The sequence below is a fragment of the Heterodontus francisci genome, chromosome 4 (assembly GCF_036365525.1).
Source record: "Heterodontus francisci isolate sHetFra1 chromosome 4, sHetFra1.hap1, whole genome shotgun sequence".
NCBI classification, from domain to species: domain Eukaryota; kingdom Metazoa; phylum Chordata; class Chondrichthyes; order Heterodontiformes; family Heterodontidae; genus Heterodontus; species Heterodontus francisci.
Window position 1 is genome coordinate 106,001,710 of NC_090374.1, and position 20,564 is coordinate 106,022,273.

A 20,564-nucleotide genomic window follows, 5' to 3' on the forward strand; every position below is an offset into this window, starting at 1 on the left:
TGTTCACAGAGTATGCTTCACTAAATCATGCAAGTAGGCCTAAATGCGTCACTGAATCATGTAAATAGGTCTAAATGTATGATGCACAGCATCAAATTCAGCAGGTTGCAAAATGTTATAGTTTTGAAGGCAGAGAGAATGCATTCCAACATTAACTCGCTTTTAAAAAGTACTTCATTGGCCTTCCTGAGGTCCTGAAAGGCACTCTCTCAATGCATATCTTTTTATCTCTCAATTATAGGCAATTGTTCACTCTTTCAATATTGCCGACCTACTTAAGTGGGCGTTGCTAAGGTTTGCTACTCTGGCCTTTAACCATTTTACTCTTAATTCATTGTTTAGCATCATGTTTGACATGTTGAGCTGAAAAATTTGTGGAAAGGCCATCGGAGGCAGGCCTTCATCCACCCACTGATGCATCCAGACTAGGTCGCAATTCTCGAGACGTCATTTTCAATTTACTCATCCTCTTGTTACAGGACAACCTACTCATCCCAGGGACCAATTTAGTGAACCTTTGCCTCCAATGCAAGTATATCCTTTCTTAAATGTGGAGATCAAAACTGCAGGCCAGAAGATTGGGAAAATTTTAGAAACCAGCAAAGGATGACTGAAAAAATAGAGAGGGAGAAATTAGAATCTGAGAGTAAGCTAGCAAGAAATATAAAAACAGACAGTAAGATCTTTTGCAAATATAGAAAAAGGAAGAGAGTAGCTGAAGTAAATGTTGGTCCCTTAGAGGATGAGACTGAGGAATTAATAATGGGAAACAAAGAAATGGCAGAGACTTTGAAAAGATATTTTTGATCTATCTTCACTGTATAAAACCCTAAAAGCATCCCAATAATAGTAGAAAATCGGGGGCAAAAGGGAGGGAGGAGCTTAAAACAATCACTATCACTAGAGAAAAAGTACTAGGAAACCTAATGGGACTAAAGGCTGACAAATCCCCTGGACCTGATGGCTTGCATCCTAGGGTCTTAAAAGAAATGGCTGCAGAGATAGTGGGTGCATTGGTTATATTCTTCCAAAATTCTCTAGATTCTGGAAAGGTCCCAGCGGATTGGAAAACTGCAAACTAATGCCCCTATTCAAGACAGTAGGGAGACAGAAAGCAGGAAACTATAGGCCAACGCAAGCTTGAGGAACGGCATCTCATCTACCGATTAGGCACACTACAGCCTGCCGGACTGAACATTGAGTTCAATAATTTCAGAGCATGACAGCCCCCCATTTTACTTTCATTTTTAGTTATTTTTTCTTCCTTTTTTTTACATTCTTTTTTACATTTTTTACAATCTTTTTTTGCATTTATTTCATTTCATCTTAGTTTGTTCAGTTTGCTTACCCACTGTTTTTTTCAGGTTTTTTTTCAAGTTTGCACTTGCTGCTGTTCAATATTCAGTGTATTTACACCTAATCTGTACTAATGCTTTGTCTTTCAACACACCATTAACATATTGTTTGCCTTTGCTCCGTGACCTTTTAGTCAGCTATGTGGCCTGGTCCAATCTGCACCTTCTCCTTTGTTATCTCTTGCCCCACCCCCACCTCACTTGCTTATAATCTGTGACTTTTCTAATATTTGTCAGTTCCGAAGAAGGGTCACTGACCCGAAACGTTAACTCTGCTTCTCTTTCCACAGATGCTGCCAGACCTGCTGAGTGATTCCAGCATTTCTTGTTTTTGTTTCAGATTTCCAGCATCCGCAGTATTTTGCTTTTATTTAACTATAGGCCAGTTAGCCTAACATCTATCATTGGAAAAATACTGGAATCCATCATTAAGGAAGTAGTAACAGGATGATTAGAAAATCATAATACAATCAAGCAGAGTCAACATGGTTTCATGAAAGGGAAATTGTGTTTGACAAATTTATTAGAGTTCTTTAAGGATGTAATGAGCAGGGTGTATAAAGGGGAACCTATAGATATAGGTTCCACATAAAAGGTTACTATCCAAGATAAGAACTCATGATGTTGGGAGTAATATAGTAGCATGGATAGAGGATTGGTTAACTGACAGGAAACAGAGAGTTTGGAAAAATGTGTCATTTTCAGGTTGGCAAACTGTAACTAGTGTGTTGTTACAAGGATCAGTGCTGAGCCTCAAATATTTACAATCTATATAAATAACTTGGATGAAGGGACCGAGTGTTTTGTAGCCAAATTTACTGACATTGCAAAGATAGGTAGGAAGGCAGGTTGTGAGGAGGATACGAAGAGTCTGTAAAGGGATATAGGTAGGTTAATTGAGTGGGCAAAAATTTGTCAGATGGAGTATAATGTGGGAAATGTGAGCTTATCCACTTAAGTAGGAAGAATAGAAAAGCAAAATATTATTTAAATGGAATGAGACTACAGAATGTTGCTGTACAGAGGGATCTGGGTGTCCTTGTACATGGATCACAATAAGTTAGCGTGCAGATGCAAGTAATTAGGAAGGAAAATGGAATGTTGGCCTCTATTGCAAGGGAAATGGAGTATAAAAGTAGGGAAGTCTAACTACAACTGTACAGGGATTGATGAGACCACACCTAGAGTACTGAGTACAGTTTTGGTCTCCTTATTTAAGGAGGGATATACTTGCATTGGAGGCACTTCAGAGAAGGTTCACTAGGTTGATTCCTGGGAAAAAGGGGTCGTCCTATGAAGAAAGGTTGAGGAGATTGGGCCTATACTCATGGAGTTTAGAAGAATGAGAGGTGATCTTATTGAAACATAAGATTCTGAGGGAGCTTGACAGGGCAGATGCTGAGAGGATGTTTCCCCTCATGGGGGAATCCAGAACTGGGGGCGAGACAGATTTTTCATCTACAAGGGAGTCACGGGTTATGGGAGGCAGGCAGGAAAGTAGAGTTGAGGCCATGATCAGATCAGCTGTGATCATATTGAATGGTGGAGCAGGCTCGAGGGGTCGAATGGCCTACACCTGCTCCTATTTCTTATGTCTAGGTATTGTTGGGACAAGGAAGCTTGTGATGTTTGCATGGAAGGAGATGGTTGCAGAAATGCCAACTGCTACTTTGGAAGAATTTTAAAATGGATCAATAAAAGAGCAGAGACAGAGCGTTACTGGTCGAACCCCCAAAATTCTTCCCCACTTGCGTAAATAACTGTGACTTTGCATCAGCAGGGCCCAGGAAGTTTGGGGATCTGGTTTTTAATTTACTTTCACATAGCGTTGCCGCAGTGCATCCTGGAGATGGTACACACTTCTGCCACTGTGTGTCAGTGGTGGAGGGAGTGAATGTTTGTGAATGGGGTGCCAGTCAAGCGGGCTGCTTTGTCCTGGATGGTGCAGAGCTTCTTGAGTGTTGGAGCTGCACCCATCCAGGCAAGTGGAGAGTATTCCATCACATTCCTGACTTATTTCTTGTAGATGGTGGACAGGCCTTGGGGAGTCAGGAGGTGAGTTACTCGCCACAGGATTCTTAGCTTCTGACCTGCTCTTGTAGCCAAGGTATTTATATGGCTACTCCAGTTCAGTTTCTGGTCAATGGTTACCCCCAGGATGTTGATTGTGGGGGATTTAGCGATGGTAATGCCATTGAATGTCAAGGAGAGATGGATAGATTCTCTCTTGTTGGAGATGTTCATTGCCTGGCACTTGTATGGCGCGAATGTTACTTGCCGTGATCATATTGAATGATGGAGCAGGCTCGAGAGGCCTTATCAGCCCAAGCCTGGATATTGCTGCATTTCTACACAGACCAGTATGCTGGCATTTGCTGCTATATTTTTGCATTGCATGCTGCCTTTTGTAGATATCCTTTTCCACAACACTTACTGCTGTCAGTGGTTTCATTAGCATCAGTCATAGTGTTCTATATGGCGATACAGTTGGGCTCTCCACTGCTTGTGGTGGACTTGCAGGCAGAGTTCATGTGGAGGGAACAAAAGCAGGTGTGATTGTATCTAGGGAAACTAACGGAAGTATTTCCTCTGGCAATCAAGGCTTCTGTCTCTTATTTGATGCATCAGGGGACTGAAGACTCTGATATGGCGAATGTCACCATTGATGGCTTGAAAGAAGCCTCTCACATTTTCTTTCCACTCTCTATTGCCTTTGCAACCGGGGCCTTTTATTTAAAAAGAGTTAAGCGTTGTAGATTTGGGAACTCCCTTTGGTTTGCATGCACTGTCACTTGTTATATTCAGAATTCTCCTGCAATAGTAAGGGACATATGTTAGATAATGAATATGAGGGAAAATGTGTTTCACCGAGCCTGTTATGTCAGTCTGTGAACATGTTGTACCTGATGTTGAGAGCCCGCTTGTTGCTGGCCACATTTAATGGACCCAGGACAAGTAGATTGACCTTGCTGCATTAGAGAATACCTAGGGGAAAGTTATCATTCTCCCTATGTGATACTGTACCAGTTTATAGTCAATTGTAGGTAAGATGTAGTGAAAGACAACATGATAGAATTAAGAAAAATATAGCAAACTTCCTGACACCAGCAAATGTCTTCCTCACTGAGTCCCAGGTTCAAGATATAGGAGCTACAGAATGCACTTTTTCAGTATCCTCCATCCAACCTGCTACTGTTGGCAGGAGAATGGCTTTCAGTACCAAAAAAGGACCACTATTTGTAGGTCTTCTGAGACTGCTTCCATGAATTGAACACTTTTGATTCATGTCCTTACTTCAATCATTTCAACTCACTTACAGTGAAAGATCAACTTTAGGGTCAATCTAAGTCCTGCTGGCATTGGGTAACCTTTTTCCTGATGCACTGCTGGAAAATCATGTGTTGTGCTTCAGGCATGGCCACCAACTTGTTACTAATTTCATTATAACATGAGGTTAGCTTGCTGCACAGCACCCAAAGAACAAGGGTCCCATCAGCGACATTATTGGTGCCCACATAATCCTTATATAGACATTTGCCAACACCCTGTTGCCACAAAGCTCTGTTTTATTTATTGGCAATGTTCAACTGGAGGAAAATTAATTAAATTTCTAGGTGTGTTGATGTCAAAGTCTTTCACCTCCTGTAGTTCACAAATGAAAATCTTTCTTTTGAGACGTTATCTAGTTTGTAACTTTATGTTATACACTTTTATTTTGGAAATGGCGTTTCAACCGAGAAGTGACAACACTAGGCAGAGGAGAAAAAGTTTCACAGTGCTGTCAACAGAATCATTCTGCAACATTTTAAATCATTTTAGATCTTTTTACATATTTATATCCACCTTCGGCCATTTTAATTCTCGTGATATAAACCAAAAACATGATGAGGAGCTATTCAATTTGAGCTAGATTACACATCAGATTCAGATGAATAAATATTTCAGTCCATTTGATATCACCCTTCCAAAATGCCAACCTTACTGGCTTCCTATTACAGCATCTAATTGTTTATTCAGAGTCCAATGTTTCGGCCTTGAATAGTTTTCCAGGCAACTTATTCCACCTGCTGCTCAGCTTCTATGTAAATACTCCTTCACACTTGTCCTAAATATGCCCATCACAACCTCAAACCTGTGCTCTCTAATCCTACTGCTCTGGTATATGTGAAAATATTGTTTCTGGCTTCCTTTCTGTGTCTCATTAAATATCTGATGTCCCTTTCTGAGGTATTCTCTCAGACTTTTCTTTCTGAGGCTGCCACTCAAAGCACTGACCATTTCTTAGTTTTTAAGCCAGCCTTCATTTCCCACATCCTCATTGGATAAACAGTATTACAGTCATGGAAATACCAGTAGAAGTTGTTATAATTTCATAACTGGGTGCAACATCTCAGTGACAAAATGACATTACAAAACTGCTTTAACAGGGGGCTGAATTTTAAGGGAACGAAGTGGGGGGACGTGACGTCCCATCCCGATTTTGTTCATAGTGCCAAACATGAAGGGCGGAGGTGGGCAGGTAATTAAGATACTTTAGAGGCCTATTGAATGTGATTTTATGGAGCGGATTGAATTTTATAAATGACATACAGGTCTCACTGGGTTTCAGAGGGAGGTGCCTGCAAGGGGGGGGGGTCATCAGGAGGGCAACCATCGAGGGCCTGGCAGGGTAACGAAGGGAGAGCTATGCGTATCATGTCAGGAGTGAAGGGAAGGTTGGTTGGGCTGGTTGTGGGGGTGCATTGCAAGGAGGGCAATGGCCAAGTGACACCTAGGCAAGGCTAACAAGTGGGGGCAACAAGAGTAGGCCATTGGCAGGCAAGGACTGCCTTTCAGGGAGAGGCCACCTAACATTGGCCTCATTCATCCAGACTTTGGGGACCCCGTCGATGATGAGGTGGAGTGGGAGTGAGGGCCAGGCACCTGCAGTGGCACCACAGCACCTGTGAGGTCACAGGAGGGTCAGCAGCAGCCTTCAGACACTGGAGAAGGGTGCAGAACAGAGAGTAGGAGGGGACTGCTCTGTGCCGAAGGAGGTACCCTCCAGAGAGGGTCTACAGGTCGAGGCCCACCTACCTGTAGATGTCTGAGAGACGATGCCAACGAAGACTCTGCCTCTCCAGGGAGGCTGTTATGGACCTCTGTGCAATGATGCAGGATGAGCTGTGCCCCAGGGGAGTTGGTGGGAATCTGATACCAGTGCCCCTGAAGGTCCTGTGATGCTGAACTTCTACACCACTGGTGTTCCAGGGATCCACAGGCAATGTGTGGGATTTTACAGTCAGTGGTCCATCTATGCATAAAGGAGATCACTAATGCCCTGTTCAGGAGGGCCGGCGACTATGTGTGCTTCTGCATGGAACGCAACTCTCAAGCTGAGAGGGCCATCGCTGGATTCCCCTAGGTGCAGGGTATCATCGACTGCTCGCATGTGGCCATCAAGGCTCTGGAGCACCAGCCAGCGACCTTCATCAACAAGAATGGCTTCCACTCCCTCAATGTACAACTGGTCTGTGACCACTGTAGGTCTGTGCACGCTTCCCGGGAAGCTGTCACGATGCCTACATTTTGAGATAGTCCCAGGTGCCAGACCTTTTCCGGCATACTTCCAGCCTTCAGGGATGGATCCTTGGAGACAAGGGCTACCCACTGAGGACAGAGCTACTGACGCCTGTGAGGAACCCAGGCACAGATGCAGAGAAGAGGTACCACGCCTGCCACAGAACAACACGAGCTACTACAGAGCAGGCCGTTGGTCTGCTGAAGGTGAGATTCATGTCCCGAGATTGGTTGGTGGAGTCCTTCAGTATGCCCTGGCAAGGGTCTCTGGTATCGTTGTTGTCTGGTGTGCACTGCACAACCTGTCCTTGCAGAGAGGGGAACCGATAAGCAATGAGGAAAATGAGGAGTGGACTGCCTCCTGAGATGATGAGGATGTAAAGGGGCAAGATGGGCAAGCCAGGCCAGATGAAGTACCCCAGGGGCAACAGAAGAAAGGCCATGAGATATGTGCAAGGGAGGCTCACGATGCCCTTATACATTCATGTTTCCTTTGATCCTTACTGCCACTTGTGCCTTGACCAATAAAGACTTACCTTTATGTAGCCATGTTGTCTTCCTTCCTTAAGGATGTTTTGGCTTATTGAATATTCGCATAGAGCAGATCTGGTGAGGCTCCAGTGTTGACCCCTTGCTGCACATTCTATTGCCTCCAACCTCTTCAGAGAGGCTGGGCCACAGTGAAGGGCCAAGTCCTTGACGGAAGCGAAAGGGAGGGTATCTATGCTTATCAGAAACGGTTTATTTACAATCACACTGCAGCCTGCCATTTGCATCTGAACCATACACTCACCTGTGATAACCCCATGATTCTACGTGCACTTCATAATTCTCTTTTATGAACTCCTACGTGGTGCTCCCCTACACTGTCAGCTGAAGTGGAAGCAGTCTGTTGACCTTGCTGCCCCATGGCTAAGGATGACCTTGGCAGTCATATTCTGGATTCCGTGGGCCTGGAGGGCCCCGGCATGTTAAGGGCCTCCTGCACAGAACCAGTACCACCCTCTGTCAGTAGGGATGTTGGAGGTACTGGCGATGCTGGCAGAGGAGCAGCTGCTTGTACCAGGAGCACCCTGAGAGGAGCCCCTGGCTGCGGGAGGCAGACACTCCTCCTCCCTAGCAAAGCAGACTTCTGTCTCCCTGCTGATGAAAGGACAGAGGACTTGGTGGTGACTCGAGGTCCACTGTCCCCCTCTTGCCTTGAGCCCATGATCAGGACGAGGGTACGAAGGGCTGCATGAATGTTCTGCAGTCTCTGAGTGCTCTGCTGGATGTGGCTCTCCATCAGAGCCACCAACCTCTCAATGGAGGATGCCACTTGTGCATCATTCAGAGACAATGTCAAGCTCAAGGCCTGGATGGACTCCTCCATTGTCTGTGCTTGGGCATGCATTGCCTCTGGCCAGATGTTGTTGCACCTCCCGCTGCAGCTGCAGCATTTCTATTGACAACAGAGACAGTTCATGAGCCTGGCGCTCAGCATGGACCTGGCCTCCCACAGTCCTTCAGTTGGCAGAGGCCTGGACTTTCACAGCCTCTGTCAGCTGCTCAGGAGCGCGTGTGCTGTGCTCACCAGCTTGTGTGCCCAGATCTAAACTCGAGTGCAAACTCATCGAGGTTCAGTAATGAGATCAATAACCAAATAATCTGTTATAGTGATGTTGGTTGGGACACCGGGAGAATCTCCTTCCTCTGTTTCAAATATACCATGGGATCATTTTTGTCTCATCTGAAAGACAGTACCTCTGATAGTGCAGCATTTGTTCAGTACTCCTCCATCACCAACCCTGGGTATGTTCTGTCCAAGCATCAGGACAGAGCCACCAGAGGTGGGGACACGGTGGTTTAAAGATGATTGGTTGCAACTGTGCGAGTTCTCAACATTGACTCTGGACCTCATGAAGACTCATGACTTTAGGTTAGGGAAAGTAACATACAGCTGATGAGTCAATACAGCTTCAAATTGAACGCTACTTGGAGGAAGCATTGAATGTGTACTCTGTGCGGAGGAACTTTGATGACTATCACTGACTGATATGGCTGAATCCTGAATGATATAGCTCCCACACTGGGATTGCAGCAGGTGGTAAGGGAACCAACATGAGGAAATAACCTACTTTACCTTGTCCTCCCCAATCTATGTATCGCAGGTGTATCTGACCATGACGGTATTGGTAGGCGTGATTACTGCAAAAGCTTGTGGAGATCAAGTTTCGTCTTCACGGTGAGCATATGTCCCATCATGTCATGTGGCATTACCACTGTACTAAGTGCGAAGATTAAAAACAAATGTAGCAGCTCAAAACTGGGCAATCATGAGGTGCTGTGGGCCATTAGCAGCAGCAGATTTGTATACCGCCACAATCTATAACCTCATGGTCTGGTGTATCCCTCATGGCTCCACCACCATCAAGCAAGGTGACCAACGCTGGTTCAACGAGGAGTATAGAAAAGCATATGGCAGTAGTACCTGAAAATAAGGTGCCAACCTAGTGAAGCATTGAAGGTAATAAGGCACAGAATATACTCTGGCTGGGTACAGCAGAAACAGTATGCTATAAAGAGGTAAGCAATCCAATCACCAACAGATTGGGTCAAACTCTGCTGTCCAGCCACATCCATTCATGTGTGGTAGTGGACAGTTAAGCAACTAATGGGAGGGGGAAGCTCCATGATCACCCGTTGGATGAACAATGAATGATTCTCCTCAGCTTTCTTCTCCTAAGGCCCCCACAATCACAGTCCTCTTGATCGGTGCCTCATTCTCCACAACAGGGATGGGTAATAAATGTTGACCTTGCCAGAGATGCCGTATCTCGAGAATGGATTTTTAAAACATTCATTTATATTTGAAAAATAACAAAAACAAATGGTACGAGTATATTTCAGTCTCATTTCACAGAAATATGCATTTAGTTACATTGTTGAGTTAGCCTCCTGTTCTACCTTTAGTAGTTTTATCGTGCATTGCACAGAAAATTTTGGGTTACAGTTTCTTAAGATACTTAGCTGAAGCCTATTCACCTTAGTTTAACTCTTTTAGTAGATAGAGTTTCTTGCTCTTTCTTAATTTCATTAAGTTTCATGGTTCTAAAAGCAAATTTGGACAAGGATCCAGCACAATTTGATATACTTCACCAATTAACTACTGACCTTCCTTTTATACAGAATTCCTCTTGTGTAACAAAATATTTCAGTTCTTTAACTTGTACCCCCAAACTTGAGCCAGTGTTTGCATTCTGCCTACAGGCTTGTATACTTCCCACAGTGCTTTTCCTGTTTATAGCTATCAGAATTTATCTCAGGTAATGCTTCTGAGAGAGCAAGAGCAGATTTGTAAACTGTAAATAAAACATTTGCTGGCTATTAATTACTAGCCACTTGTGCTGCCTATCTTGTTGAAGGACTGATTACTAAGAGACACATCCCAGAGGATGTATTATGCTTTAAGCCCTTCCAAGGAGTCAATTAGCTGGAGTAATGCTGGGATGGTTTATGTTTCATCTCAACTTGTGGCTAGTTTCCAAGAAAGTTAAATAATGATTTTTTTGTTCTCTGTAAAACTCTAAAACCATCAACAGGAAACTCTTCTGAGAAAATAAAAATGCTTTTAATTTCTATCTACTGGAGGATTCATATTTCTTCCAAATCTTAAAGGTGCTTTAACAGTTGAGCAAAATATGGCAAAGTCCCATGTTTAGTTAATACTATCCCTGACCTCAATGGGTCTGTGCAGAGGAAGCCTGTATAGCCTATGCTGTTACACTTTTAGATTCTTTGGCTAATCACATTTTCAAGATCTTTGCCAAGCCTGCTACAAAATAAAAATCTCCAACTAGCTATAATGAACTGCCAGATTATTTCACATGTTGATGGATGCCGAACAAATAGCCTCTTTTTTTAGTCTACTCAGAACCGATTGGTAAATTAAAATCTATCTCTCTTTCTGCTCATACAATTACAGATCTAACTTATACAAGGTCAATAAAATCGTACTTTAATCGTGTAAATTCTCATAAATGTTAATAACATCACTTTATGTGACTGAAAGTTTTAGTTATGCGAAGACGAAACTATTTGCTGTCTCATTTGTAAACATATGAAAACTTCATTCCCTATAAACCTCAACACAATTCAGTTTATATGTTTGAGTTCCTTGTACAGAATCTCTTGCATGAAATAACATGTCTATCCTTCAAACAGCAAAATCAAAGTATATTTACTTAAATGTAATTTGTTTTCAATTACAGTGCATTTTCACTTATTATGATCCTGTTCTTGATGCGCATTGCAAATTTGAGTTTCCAGACATTACTTCTCCTACTGTTTCAAAGTGAATCCTTGGTAATGAAAGGTATGTTGATTAAATTTAGTACTGAATGGATTAATTTAATTTGAAGCACATTATTAAAACAACTTGAATGTTTAGATATATTGTTTATTTGTGTGCAAGTTGACTGCTGTATTTCCTACAGCAGTGACTACACTTCAAAAAGTACTTATTTGGCTGCAAATTGCTTTGGAATGTCCAGAGGTGGTGAAAGGCACGATATAAATGTAAGTTCTTTCTTTTATTTTAGGTGGGCTGCTTTCCATAACTAGTTAACTTGGTAGTTTGTGAGCTAATCTTTTTATAAAAATGCTTCTCCACTTAACAGTATTTGGTCAGGCATCATTAAGGGTCAAAATAGATTCATAATGGAAATTAGAAATGTATTATAATTTCATTTAATGTAGTGTTTTATCAGGTCAAAGTCTCAAAGTACTCGACAAAATTAAATACTTTTTAAAGTTATGCAGGCAATCGTGACAGGCATTTTGCCTCAGTAATATTTCATAAACAGAAATGGCATATGTCGACTGTTACCCCCTCCACTGGCTGAATTCCTGATGTGCGTACCTACCAAATGAAACTCTGGGCCAGTATTGCTCCATCCAAGACCACGTTTTGGTGATGCTCTCCAACAGTCCCTTTAAGGATTGCTCGTTAGAACACATGTAGACTTGGTCATTCTGAACTCAGCAGGCTGGATTTTGTGGTGCCAGTGGGGCTCCCGGCGATGGGCCAAAAAGGTGGGAGGAGCTCTACCTCAGCCTTTTCGAGCCCTCCTCCGCCCCCCCAGTGCGTTCCTACATTGTTCCGAAACCCACGTTCCCGGCGTCGGTATCTCCGTCACTTTAAAGATGGGGATCTGGCCTCCAAGAGCTGCCAGCCAATCACAAGGCCAGCAGCTCAGCAGTATCGTTAACGCCACCAGGAGCGGTAGCCACTGCTCGTTCTGCAGACGTCTCTGACCCAGTGCTGGAACCCTGGACCAGAGGTAGATGAGGTGACGTCGCCGGGGCCAGCCCAGACAGCCCCAGCGAGGGGGCTGTAGAAGGGTGGTTGTGAAGTACAGTGGTAAGGGTGTTGAGGGAGGTGCAGTTTTTGCCTGCAGGGATCCTCAATGGGCCACAGATTGCCCACGGAGGAGGGAACCCCTTGCCAAGCCTGCAGGAAGGGCGCCTTGTATTTAGAAGCGACCACCGAGAGTGGTGGAGCCCCCCCACCCCCATACCCCTGCTGCTGGTTAAATCCCAGCAGCAGCAAGAAAGAGGCTGTTAAAAGATCAGTTAAGGGCTTCAATTGACCTCTGGATAAGAAAGCTGTTGTCGGCCTATCCCCCCACCGACAATGTCGCTTGGAGATGGGCCCTCCGCCCCGCTCCCCCGTCTCCTGTTGTGATTCTATGAGCCTCCTTGCCTTCAACCCTGTCACAGGGGCCCATAAAATCCAGCCCAGCGTTCAGAGTAGACCATTTTTGGGAAGGGGGCCTGAAAGAGCTGTTTGACCCCAGATTTGCATATGCAAAGTGTCTAGTATCTGTTTCAGGTGTGGGCCCTGGACAGTTCTACTTCAACGTTTACCCATATCTGCTAGCTGTTAGCTTAATAGATGTTTCGGTGGTTGTTTTAAGCCTGTAAAATGGGTGCAACATCAACAAATTTCTAGGCAATAAAGTCTACTCTATAATATATTTACATAGTATTATTAAATGGAAAAATAAATGCAGTGGAATGGAAGGTTTTGGGTAAGGCTCAGGAATTAACTTTGTGAGTTTAACCTCAACCTATTTGGTTAGAAGTAGCCTAGAAAGAAGAGCAGGAGCTGAACAGAGATCAGACATTTCTCCACAGTAGCAAGAGAAAATCACTACCTTAGTCATCCCAATTTCTTTCAATACACCTCATTGGAACTGGTTAGTGAATGGCATTGCCAGAGCCTGGGAGAAAATTGCCTACAGCCCTTTGAAACATGACTTGCAGTGTTTGAATTTAATAGAGAAAATTTCACAGATGCCAAGGGCTGAGCAGAGTGAGAAAATGTAATTTTAAACTAAAAATTTGCATTACAACTTGTGTAGAAGGAAGCAGAGAAGAAGGAAATTATTTTTTAAAAGCGAGCATAAGAAGGAAGGGGTAGATTGGTAAACATGACCAACAATGAAAAGATATGAGCACTAATTCTCTTAATCAAATGTAAGGCTCAGTGATAAATGTTTACAAGGCAGAGTATTGTATGGCATTTTAGGCACCCCATTATAGAAAGGATATTAAAACCATGGTGAGCATACAGAATAGGTACATCAGAATTATACCAGGTTGAGAAACTTTAATTATGAAGAGACACTTAAGATACAGGTCTTTTCTATTGAAACAGAGAAGGCTAACTGGTGATTTACTACAGATTTTTTAAAATTATAAAGGGTTTTAACAGGATAATTAGGTAAAGATTATGACATTATAAAGATGTCAACATTTAGGACAATGTAACTTATGAGTGATAGAAGGTGGATGTTTGTAAGGAGAGTACTTGAGCGCAGTTAATCTTATATCTGCTGGGAAATACAACTCTAGTCTGTGCAACCTGTCCGCATAATTTAACCCTTTTAGCCCTGATATCATTCTGGTGAATCTGTGCTGCAGACGCTCCAAAGCCAGTATATCCTTCCTAAGGTGCGGTGTCCAGAACGGAACATTACTCTAAATGGGGTCTAACCGGAACTTTATGTCACATAGCTTCCACCCCTTTGTATTCTAACCCTCTTGAGATAAAGGCCACAGTCCATTAGCTTTTAATTTTTCTTTGGACCTGATCGCTAGCATTTAGTGATTTCAGTACTTCGACTCTTAAATCTTTCTGCTGCTCCACACTTCCTCCTTTCTCGGAGGAACATAAAAATAACCAAGAGGGCTTGATAATGGAGCACCTGTAAATCTTGAGGTAATTTAGCCAAATTTGGTGATAGATAGCTGGACTGTTACTGATCAGGTATGCTACTGTGTACATCCTGCAGATTTGAGGGCAGGTAGATGACTGTTGTAACAAGGGGCAGTGGGGATGGGGAGAAAAGCAACAAAGGAGCAAGTGAGGCAGTTATCAAGGTCGTCAGAGACGTTGATGTTATCTTCAATTATAGAGCCAGTGGAGAGGTTAGAGTGTGAGCATGCTTGTATCCATCGTGATGCCATTCTGCTCATTGAGGCCTTCTGTCAGAGTGAAATTATAGAGCACGCAGTTGGCAATAATTATTCAGAAATGCCTTTGGTGGATATTGTACTATAAGGCTATCATCAATTGGTCTAGACATATAAATTGGTGCTTCAGGATATGAATGAAATATTTGAAAAATCTGGTTGTGGTATGAGTTTTGTTGTACCTGTGTTCTGTTTCTGCCTATGTTCAGTACTTAATTGTCAGGACTAATGGTTGCTGTGGTCTCCCGAGAGTCAGGGAGATGGTGGCATATTGGTAATCTCACTGAACTAGTAATCTAGGAGTACAGGATAATGTCCTGGGGACAGGGGTTTAAATCCCACCATAGCAGCTGGTGAAATTTAATTTCAATTAATTAATAAAATCTGGCATTGAAAGTTAGTCTCAGTAATGGTATTATGAAACTATATTTGATTGTCGTAAAAACCTATCTGGTTCCCTAATGTCTTTTAGGGAAGAAAATCTGGTGTCCTACTTGGACTGGCCCTAAAAGGGCAATTTAGAATGGGCAACAAGTGCTGGCCTTGCCAGCACCGCCCACATCCCATGAAAAAATTTAAAAAAATTATTCCATTCATCATTTCTTTTCAAATAAGGGTGATACAGGAGATTACTTGAAAATGAAGACAACTTCTGAGGAAGCAGACATTTACTTGCATGATTCTGAGCCGATGGTTCCATACCAGGTCCATACTGAGATTTTTAAAAATCCTTTTGGGTCACACAGGATAGGACCATTGTGTATAGAGGCCTGAATGCAAAATGGCACATGGGATCACCCTCTGGAATCTGTAGAATTATGTTGCCCTCACATTGTTGATGGTCAGTGGCAAAAGTGATAAAATCATTGGACCAGCTCAATGCCCTTGGAAACTGAGTGACTTGCTGGACCATTTCAGAGGGCAGGTAAGAGTCAAGAACATTGCTGTGAGTCTGGAGTCACATGTAGGCCAGTCCAAGAGGGCGGCACAGTGGCGCAGTGGTTAGCACCGCAGCCTCACAGCTCCAGGGACCCGGGTTCGATTCCGGGTACTGCCTGTGTGGAGTTTGCAAGTTCTCCCTGTGTCTGCGTGGGTTTTCTCCGGGTGCTCCGGTTTCCTCCCACAAGCCAAAAGACTTGCAGGTTGATAGGTAAATTGGCCATTATAAATTGTCACTAGTATAGGTAGGTGGTAGGGAAATATAGGGACAGGTGGGGATGTTTGTTGGGAATATGGGATTAGTGTAGGATTAGTATAAAATGGGTGGTTGATGTTCGGCACAGACTCGGTGGGCCGAAGGGCCTGTTTCAGTGCTGTATCTCTAATCTAATAATGCATTTGTGATGTCCTTGATACATCTATAATCAGTAAAGAGGCTGACTGAGCCAGAAAGAGCCCTCAATGCTGGTAGGAGCACACTATAGAAAAATAAATGGCCATGCTGACTTTCATGGCCACTTTCAGTGTCACATGTTGTGTGGAGGTCTTCTGTAAGAAGATGACTCACCTTTTCATTATCTCTTTACTAAACCTCAGTCTCCTTAGGCACACCACAGTGATCGTTGACTGGTAGTTTTGCCTGCTTTGTATCGGAGTGGCAGAGCTTAACTGCATACTACTTGTACCACTTATCATCAGAAGTAGCCATTTCCTGCTCTTGCTGACCCTCCTTGTCCAAGTCCATTGCTGAAGGGATGCTGAAAATAGACCCCATGTGCTATCAAACCTAAAAAAAAATTTGGACAAATTCACCTTTAAATGGAAACTCCTACTTCTTCACTGAACAAGACCTATTGTGCAAGACGAACAGTGCACCAGTGATGTATTACTGCTGCAATATGTGGCACTTTCCTGTTAAGTACCCAATCTGTAGCTTAATTACCCCCGGGGATGATTTGAGCGTATCAGTGTTCATACTTCAAAGTCTCCATTCAGCATTTTAATACTGCTGACTACTATCGCACAATTGCTGCCGACATAAAGCTTTACATCAGCAGTAATACTGGGTTCTAGCTTTTCTATATTCGGTGCTGACGTTAGTTGAAGCTCTAGCAGTGTTTTATTTTGGTCCCAATATTCATACTATGAAATGCAGGGGGACAGGTAACAGGGAAAGAGAAATGGTGCTGCGAGAATGAAGGGACATAACTTAAGAAAGATAGGAGAGAGAATAAATGGCAGGATAGGTAAGAAAGGAATTGAGTTGGAGAGGGATGAGGAATGAGAAAAATCTCTCACTGACAAATAGGATTCATAAATTCACTGCAGTAAATGCAATGGTATAAAAATAAAGTTAGGTACCAAAAATTGCTGGTGACAGAGCATTTGAAGCATTAAAAGTTGTTCACAGATGCACAGTATTAGTCAGGCTGCAAAAAAATCTTTATAAAAACGCAGATCTTCTTTGTGTTCCTGAATTGAATTGTTGTTGATGGACATATAGCCTAGGAACCTCAACAAAAAGACAGTGGCTGGAATTTTATGCCACCCCAACGAGCGGAATGATGGCAGGAGCGGGAGACTCTGGGAGGCTTTCCTAACCCGCTGCCGCCTCCGCCGCCCTTTACATAGGGCGGCGGGTGGGGGGGGGGCATAAATGGCCCACCCGCCCCTGGCCAATCAAGGCCCTTAAGTGGCCACTTAAGGGCCTTCGCCTGCCTCCACACAGATTTTACACATGGCAAGTGGGTGTCCTGGAGCCGGGAAAAGCCGCCTGGGAAAACTAGGCGGCAGCCGATTGTCCCGGGGGCGGGGGGCCCTGCTCATTGGGCACAGGGTGCCCGATGGATGGCCTCCCCCGCTACCCCAACCAACCCCAGCACCCAACATGCCCCCCTTCCCCCCTCCAGCTGACCACCCTTGCCTGGCCAGGGCCCGACCGAATACCCCAGCGAGGCAACCAAAACTTACCTTGCCTCCCGGCTCCATATCTTCTATCTTCAGCTGGGCTGCAGTCCTAGCAGTGGCCACCACTCCCAGTGGTACTGCTGGGACTAAGAGCTGCCGGCCTGCTGATTGGCCGTCAGCTCAATGAGGCGGGACTTCTTCCCTCAAGCAGGTGACAGTCCCGCCTCGGCACAATTAAAGCCTGGGGACTCGTAAAATACGGAACAGAGCCCCAGGGGAGGCGGAAACAGGGTCGCCACTGACTTTTAAATCGGAGGCTGGCTCCTGTCCGCCCCTCGTAGAATTCCGGCCAGTGTCTTGTTTTGCACATACCTCTTTTATTACAGTTTGTTCTCCTGAAACTTTTCCCCTGTTGTTTTTGTTTGTTTGCTGTCTGTGCAAAAGCCAGTTGAAAGGTTTTTTAAATCTTGTTTTTGAAAATAAGGTGGCAAAAGAAAGACTTTGAAACACAAATATCAAAAAATATGATTAGAATTTGACTTGAGAGAAGGATTTAATGGAAGAGTGTGAAAAAGCTGCTCTTATTTACAGACAACTCCAATAGGTCACAATGCATCAAAGTTGTTGCGAAGGATGATAAACAAGATCAGAAAAACGGTTTGATCTTTCATGTCACGACTGGCAGTAATCTGCTATTTATTTCAATAGCTTTGTCAACAGAGATGTGACACCCTTTAAGCAAACGTCAGAGTTTTGACAAGTTTTTTAATTCAAATTCTACGTAGTGTAAAGAAGGAAGTGGGTGCTCAAAGGACTTTGAATGATTGAAATATTAATGAAAATGTGGCTTATATCTAAGCATTTGCATACTTCCATTTCCTCCATTTGATTTTTGATCAGGGTGTCGTAACATTTCAAAAATGCAAAATTCTGTTTTTTAAAACCAGGATTTTTTCCCCATTTACCCCTGTGCTTTATGATGAGCTGGCATTTGTTATTAATTGCATGCTGAAATATGCATCTTCTTCTCTGGCTCAATGGACTCTTCACCTCTCAGCTTTCAGAGTGTAAGAGTCAACACCTGACACAAAAATGGCCTTACTATAGTGTTAATTGTGCCACTGACTGCCAAGTAGCTGAAACCATTTTTGCCTGTGTAAGCCTTCCAGGAGTTGGTGTACCCACCTGTGTGCAGTTGGAGATTGCTGCTGAATATTGCTTTCAGTGATGGGCCAGCCTAACAGTAATAGATGAATTACATCCAACCCCTTCCCCCACACTGGTGAGTTCTGTTTTTGGTCCCCCACCAAGCTTCTTTGGCCTTGCTGGTTTAGAGACTGCATTAACTTGAGCTCTCTCTCCTCACTGATCCTGTTTGCTAGCCTCACGTCTCTTGCTAAGATTGTTTGTGATCCCTGGCCTGTCACCTAGGTTTGATTGATTTTTGCCAGGTATGGGTATTAAGGGCAATGAAACCAAGGCAGGTATATAGTGCTGAAGTACTGATTAGCCATGATCTAATTGAATTGTGGGCCAGGCTTGAATGGCTGATTGGCCAGCTCTGTTCCTATGTTCTCTCTTTCCAGCTCCTTACAATGTTCTTCTTCACTGCCCCATTTCCCACATCGTCTACTCTCTGCATCCTTTTCATTCTTTCTTAATCTCTCCAGACCATCCTCACCCACTCTCCTCTCCCCTCCCTTATCTTGGCTCCTCCTTTATCTTGGCTCCTCCTTCTCCACTTTGATCTAGTTATTCCATGCTTAAGCCTGCTTGGTCTGAATACTCGACTTGATTTTGACTCTGAATGTGCAATGTCACGGGAAATCATCTAGTGTTAAGTTAATTTTTTTTTAGGTTTATAGCCTGATTGCTATTTGCATAGAGTTTATATTCAAACTGCCTATCAAAGATGAGGAGTGTCAGATGGGAGGGTGTGGTACATTCCAGTAAAGTAGCGTACAGTGGAAATTTAATTCCTCACTCTCTGTTGTTTGCCTTGATATTGGGCACGTAAAGGCACGTTCTGGTTCATAGGTTGTGGATGCTGAACCCAAGAGGAACAATATAGTGTAAAGTTTGAAAAATGTAACTGAGGCATAGTATAAATTTTTTAGCTAAAATAATTAATGGCAAGGTTATCTTGGCTAAATTAACAAAAGCTTAACTAGATTCCAAAGCTACTGAATATACCTTTAAGGGCATAGGGAGTTGAGAGTTGAGTTGGGATCCTGGCTTCACCGTCAGATGTGTGATGGGACAGAACTTCCATCTGCTGGCTATTTAGGCCTTTATCATCCGAATTTCCAGCTATGGGGTCAAATTAATATTCGGGTAGTGGCCCTTTTCTGTGGAAATGCAACAGAGGATCCTTCCTGAGTTGGTATATTGAAGTGACTCCCTGCATTAGACAGGGATCTTAATGGATTGAAGAGGGGTTATCAATCCCCTCTATGATCAATTAATCTTTGTTCCTTAAGATCTCTCGGGTTTTTGGAAGGTACAGTGCGAAACCAACACCTGCTTTCATTGTGGTGGGCTCCATTGGGGCAAGCAAGTGTTACACTGACTGGAGCTCTGGGGTAGCTCTGGAATGTCCCCAGATATTCCTCAAACTTGCTTTGGACATAGAGGGCACAGTTGGAATATTTGCCCACTCCTCTTCCCCCACCAGATCTGGATTTTGGATTGATTGTAAATGGAAGGAAAATTGATCCTGATTCCATCCCAAATTATAGTCATTGCGGGCAAACTGCCCAATTTCCACCTTCCAGCAACTTAGGAATTTGGGCCCTGTTCCCGATTTGTATTTCCATCCAGCAACCCTCCACTCTGGAGGGTTGATTTATATTTGTCTTGTTAAATGGTAACAGGCCATTGGTGGGACAAAAATTGGGAAAGGAACACGTGGATAGCACGTTTAGTGAGGTGGTCACACCGCAGATAATGGCTACACCAGCAGAAAAGAGATGGGTGACCACCAGACGGAGTAGTAGGCACAGGCAGGTAGTGTAGGAGTCCCCTGTGGCCATCCCCCTCTCAAACAGATATACTGCTTTGGATACGGTTGGTGGAGATGACCTCCCAGGGGAAAGCAGCAACAGCCAAGTTCGTGGCACCGCGGAGGGCTCTGCTGCACAGCAGGGGAGGAAAAGGGTTGGAAGAGCTATAGTGATAGGGGATTCTATCGTAAGGGGTGCAGATAGGCGTTTCTGTGGCCACAAACGACACTGCAGGATGGTATGTTGCCTCCCTGGTGCTAGGGTCAAGGATGTCTTGGAGCGG

The 20,564-nt window shown here is 43.8% G+C and overlaps 1 protein-coding gene across 4 annotated transcripts in view; it reads left to right on the forward strand.

Annotated features, from left to right (window-relative positions):
* Window positions 1-20,564, forward strand: part of mfsd3 (major facilitator superfamily domain containing 3) — a 130,869-nt gene that overhangs the window by 36,864 nt on the left and 73,441 nt on the right. For 2 of the 4 annotated variants that reach the window (XM_068029961.1, XM_068029960.1), the window contains exon 4: window positions 11,165-11,268. In XM_068029961.1, coding sequence (XP_067886062.1) covers window positions 11,165-11,268 — 104 coding nt within the window. Of the gene's footprint in view, window positions 1-11,164; window positions 11,269-11,389; window positions 11,472-20,564 lie in introns of all 4 variants that reach the window. The other 2 variants (XM_068029962.1, XM_068029963.1) reach the window with 2 other exon arrangements.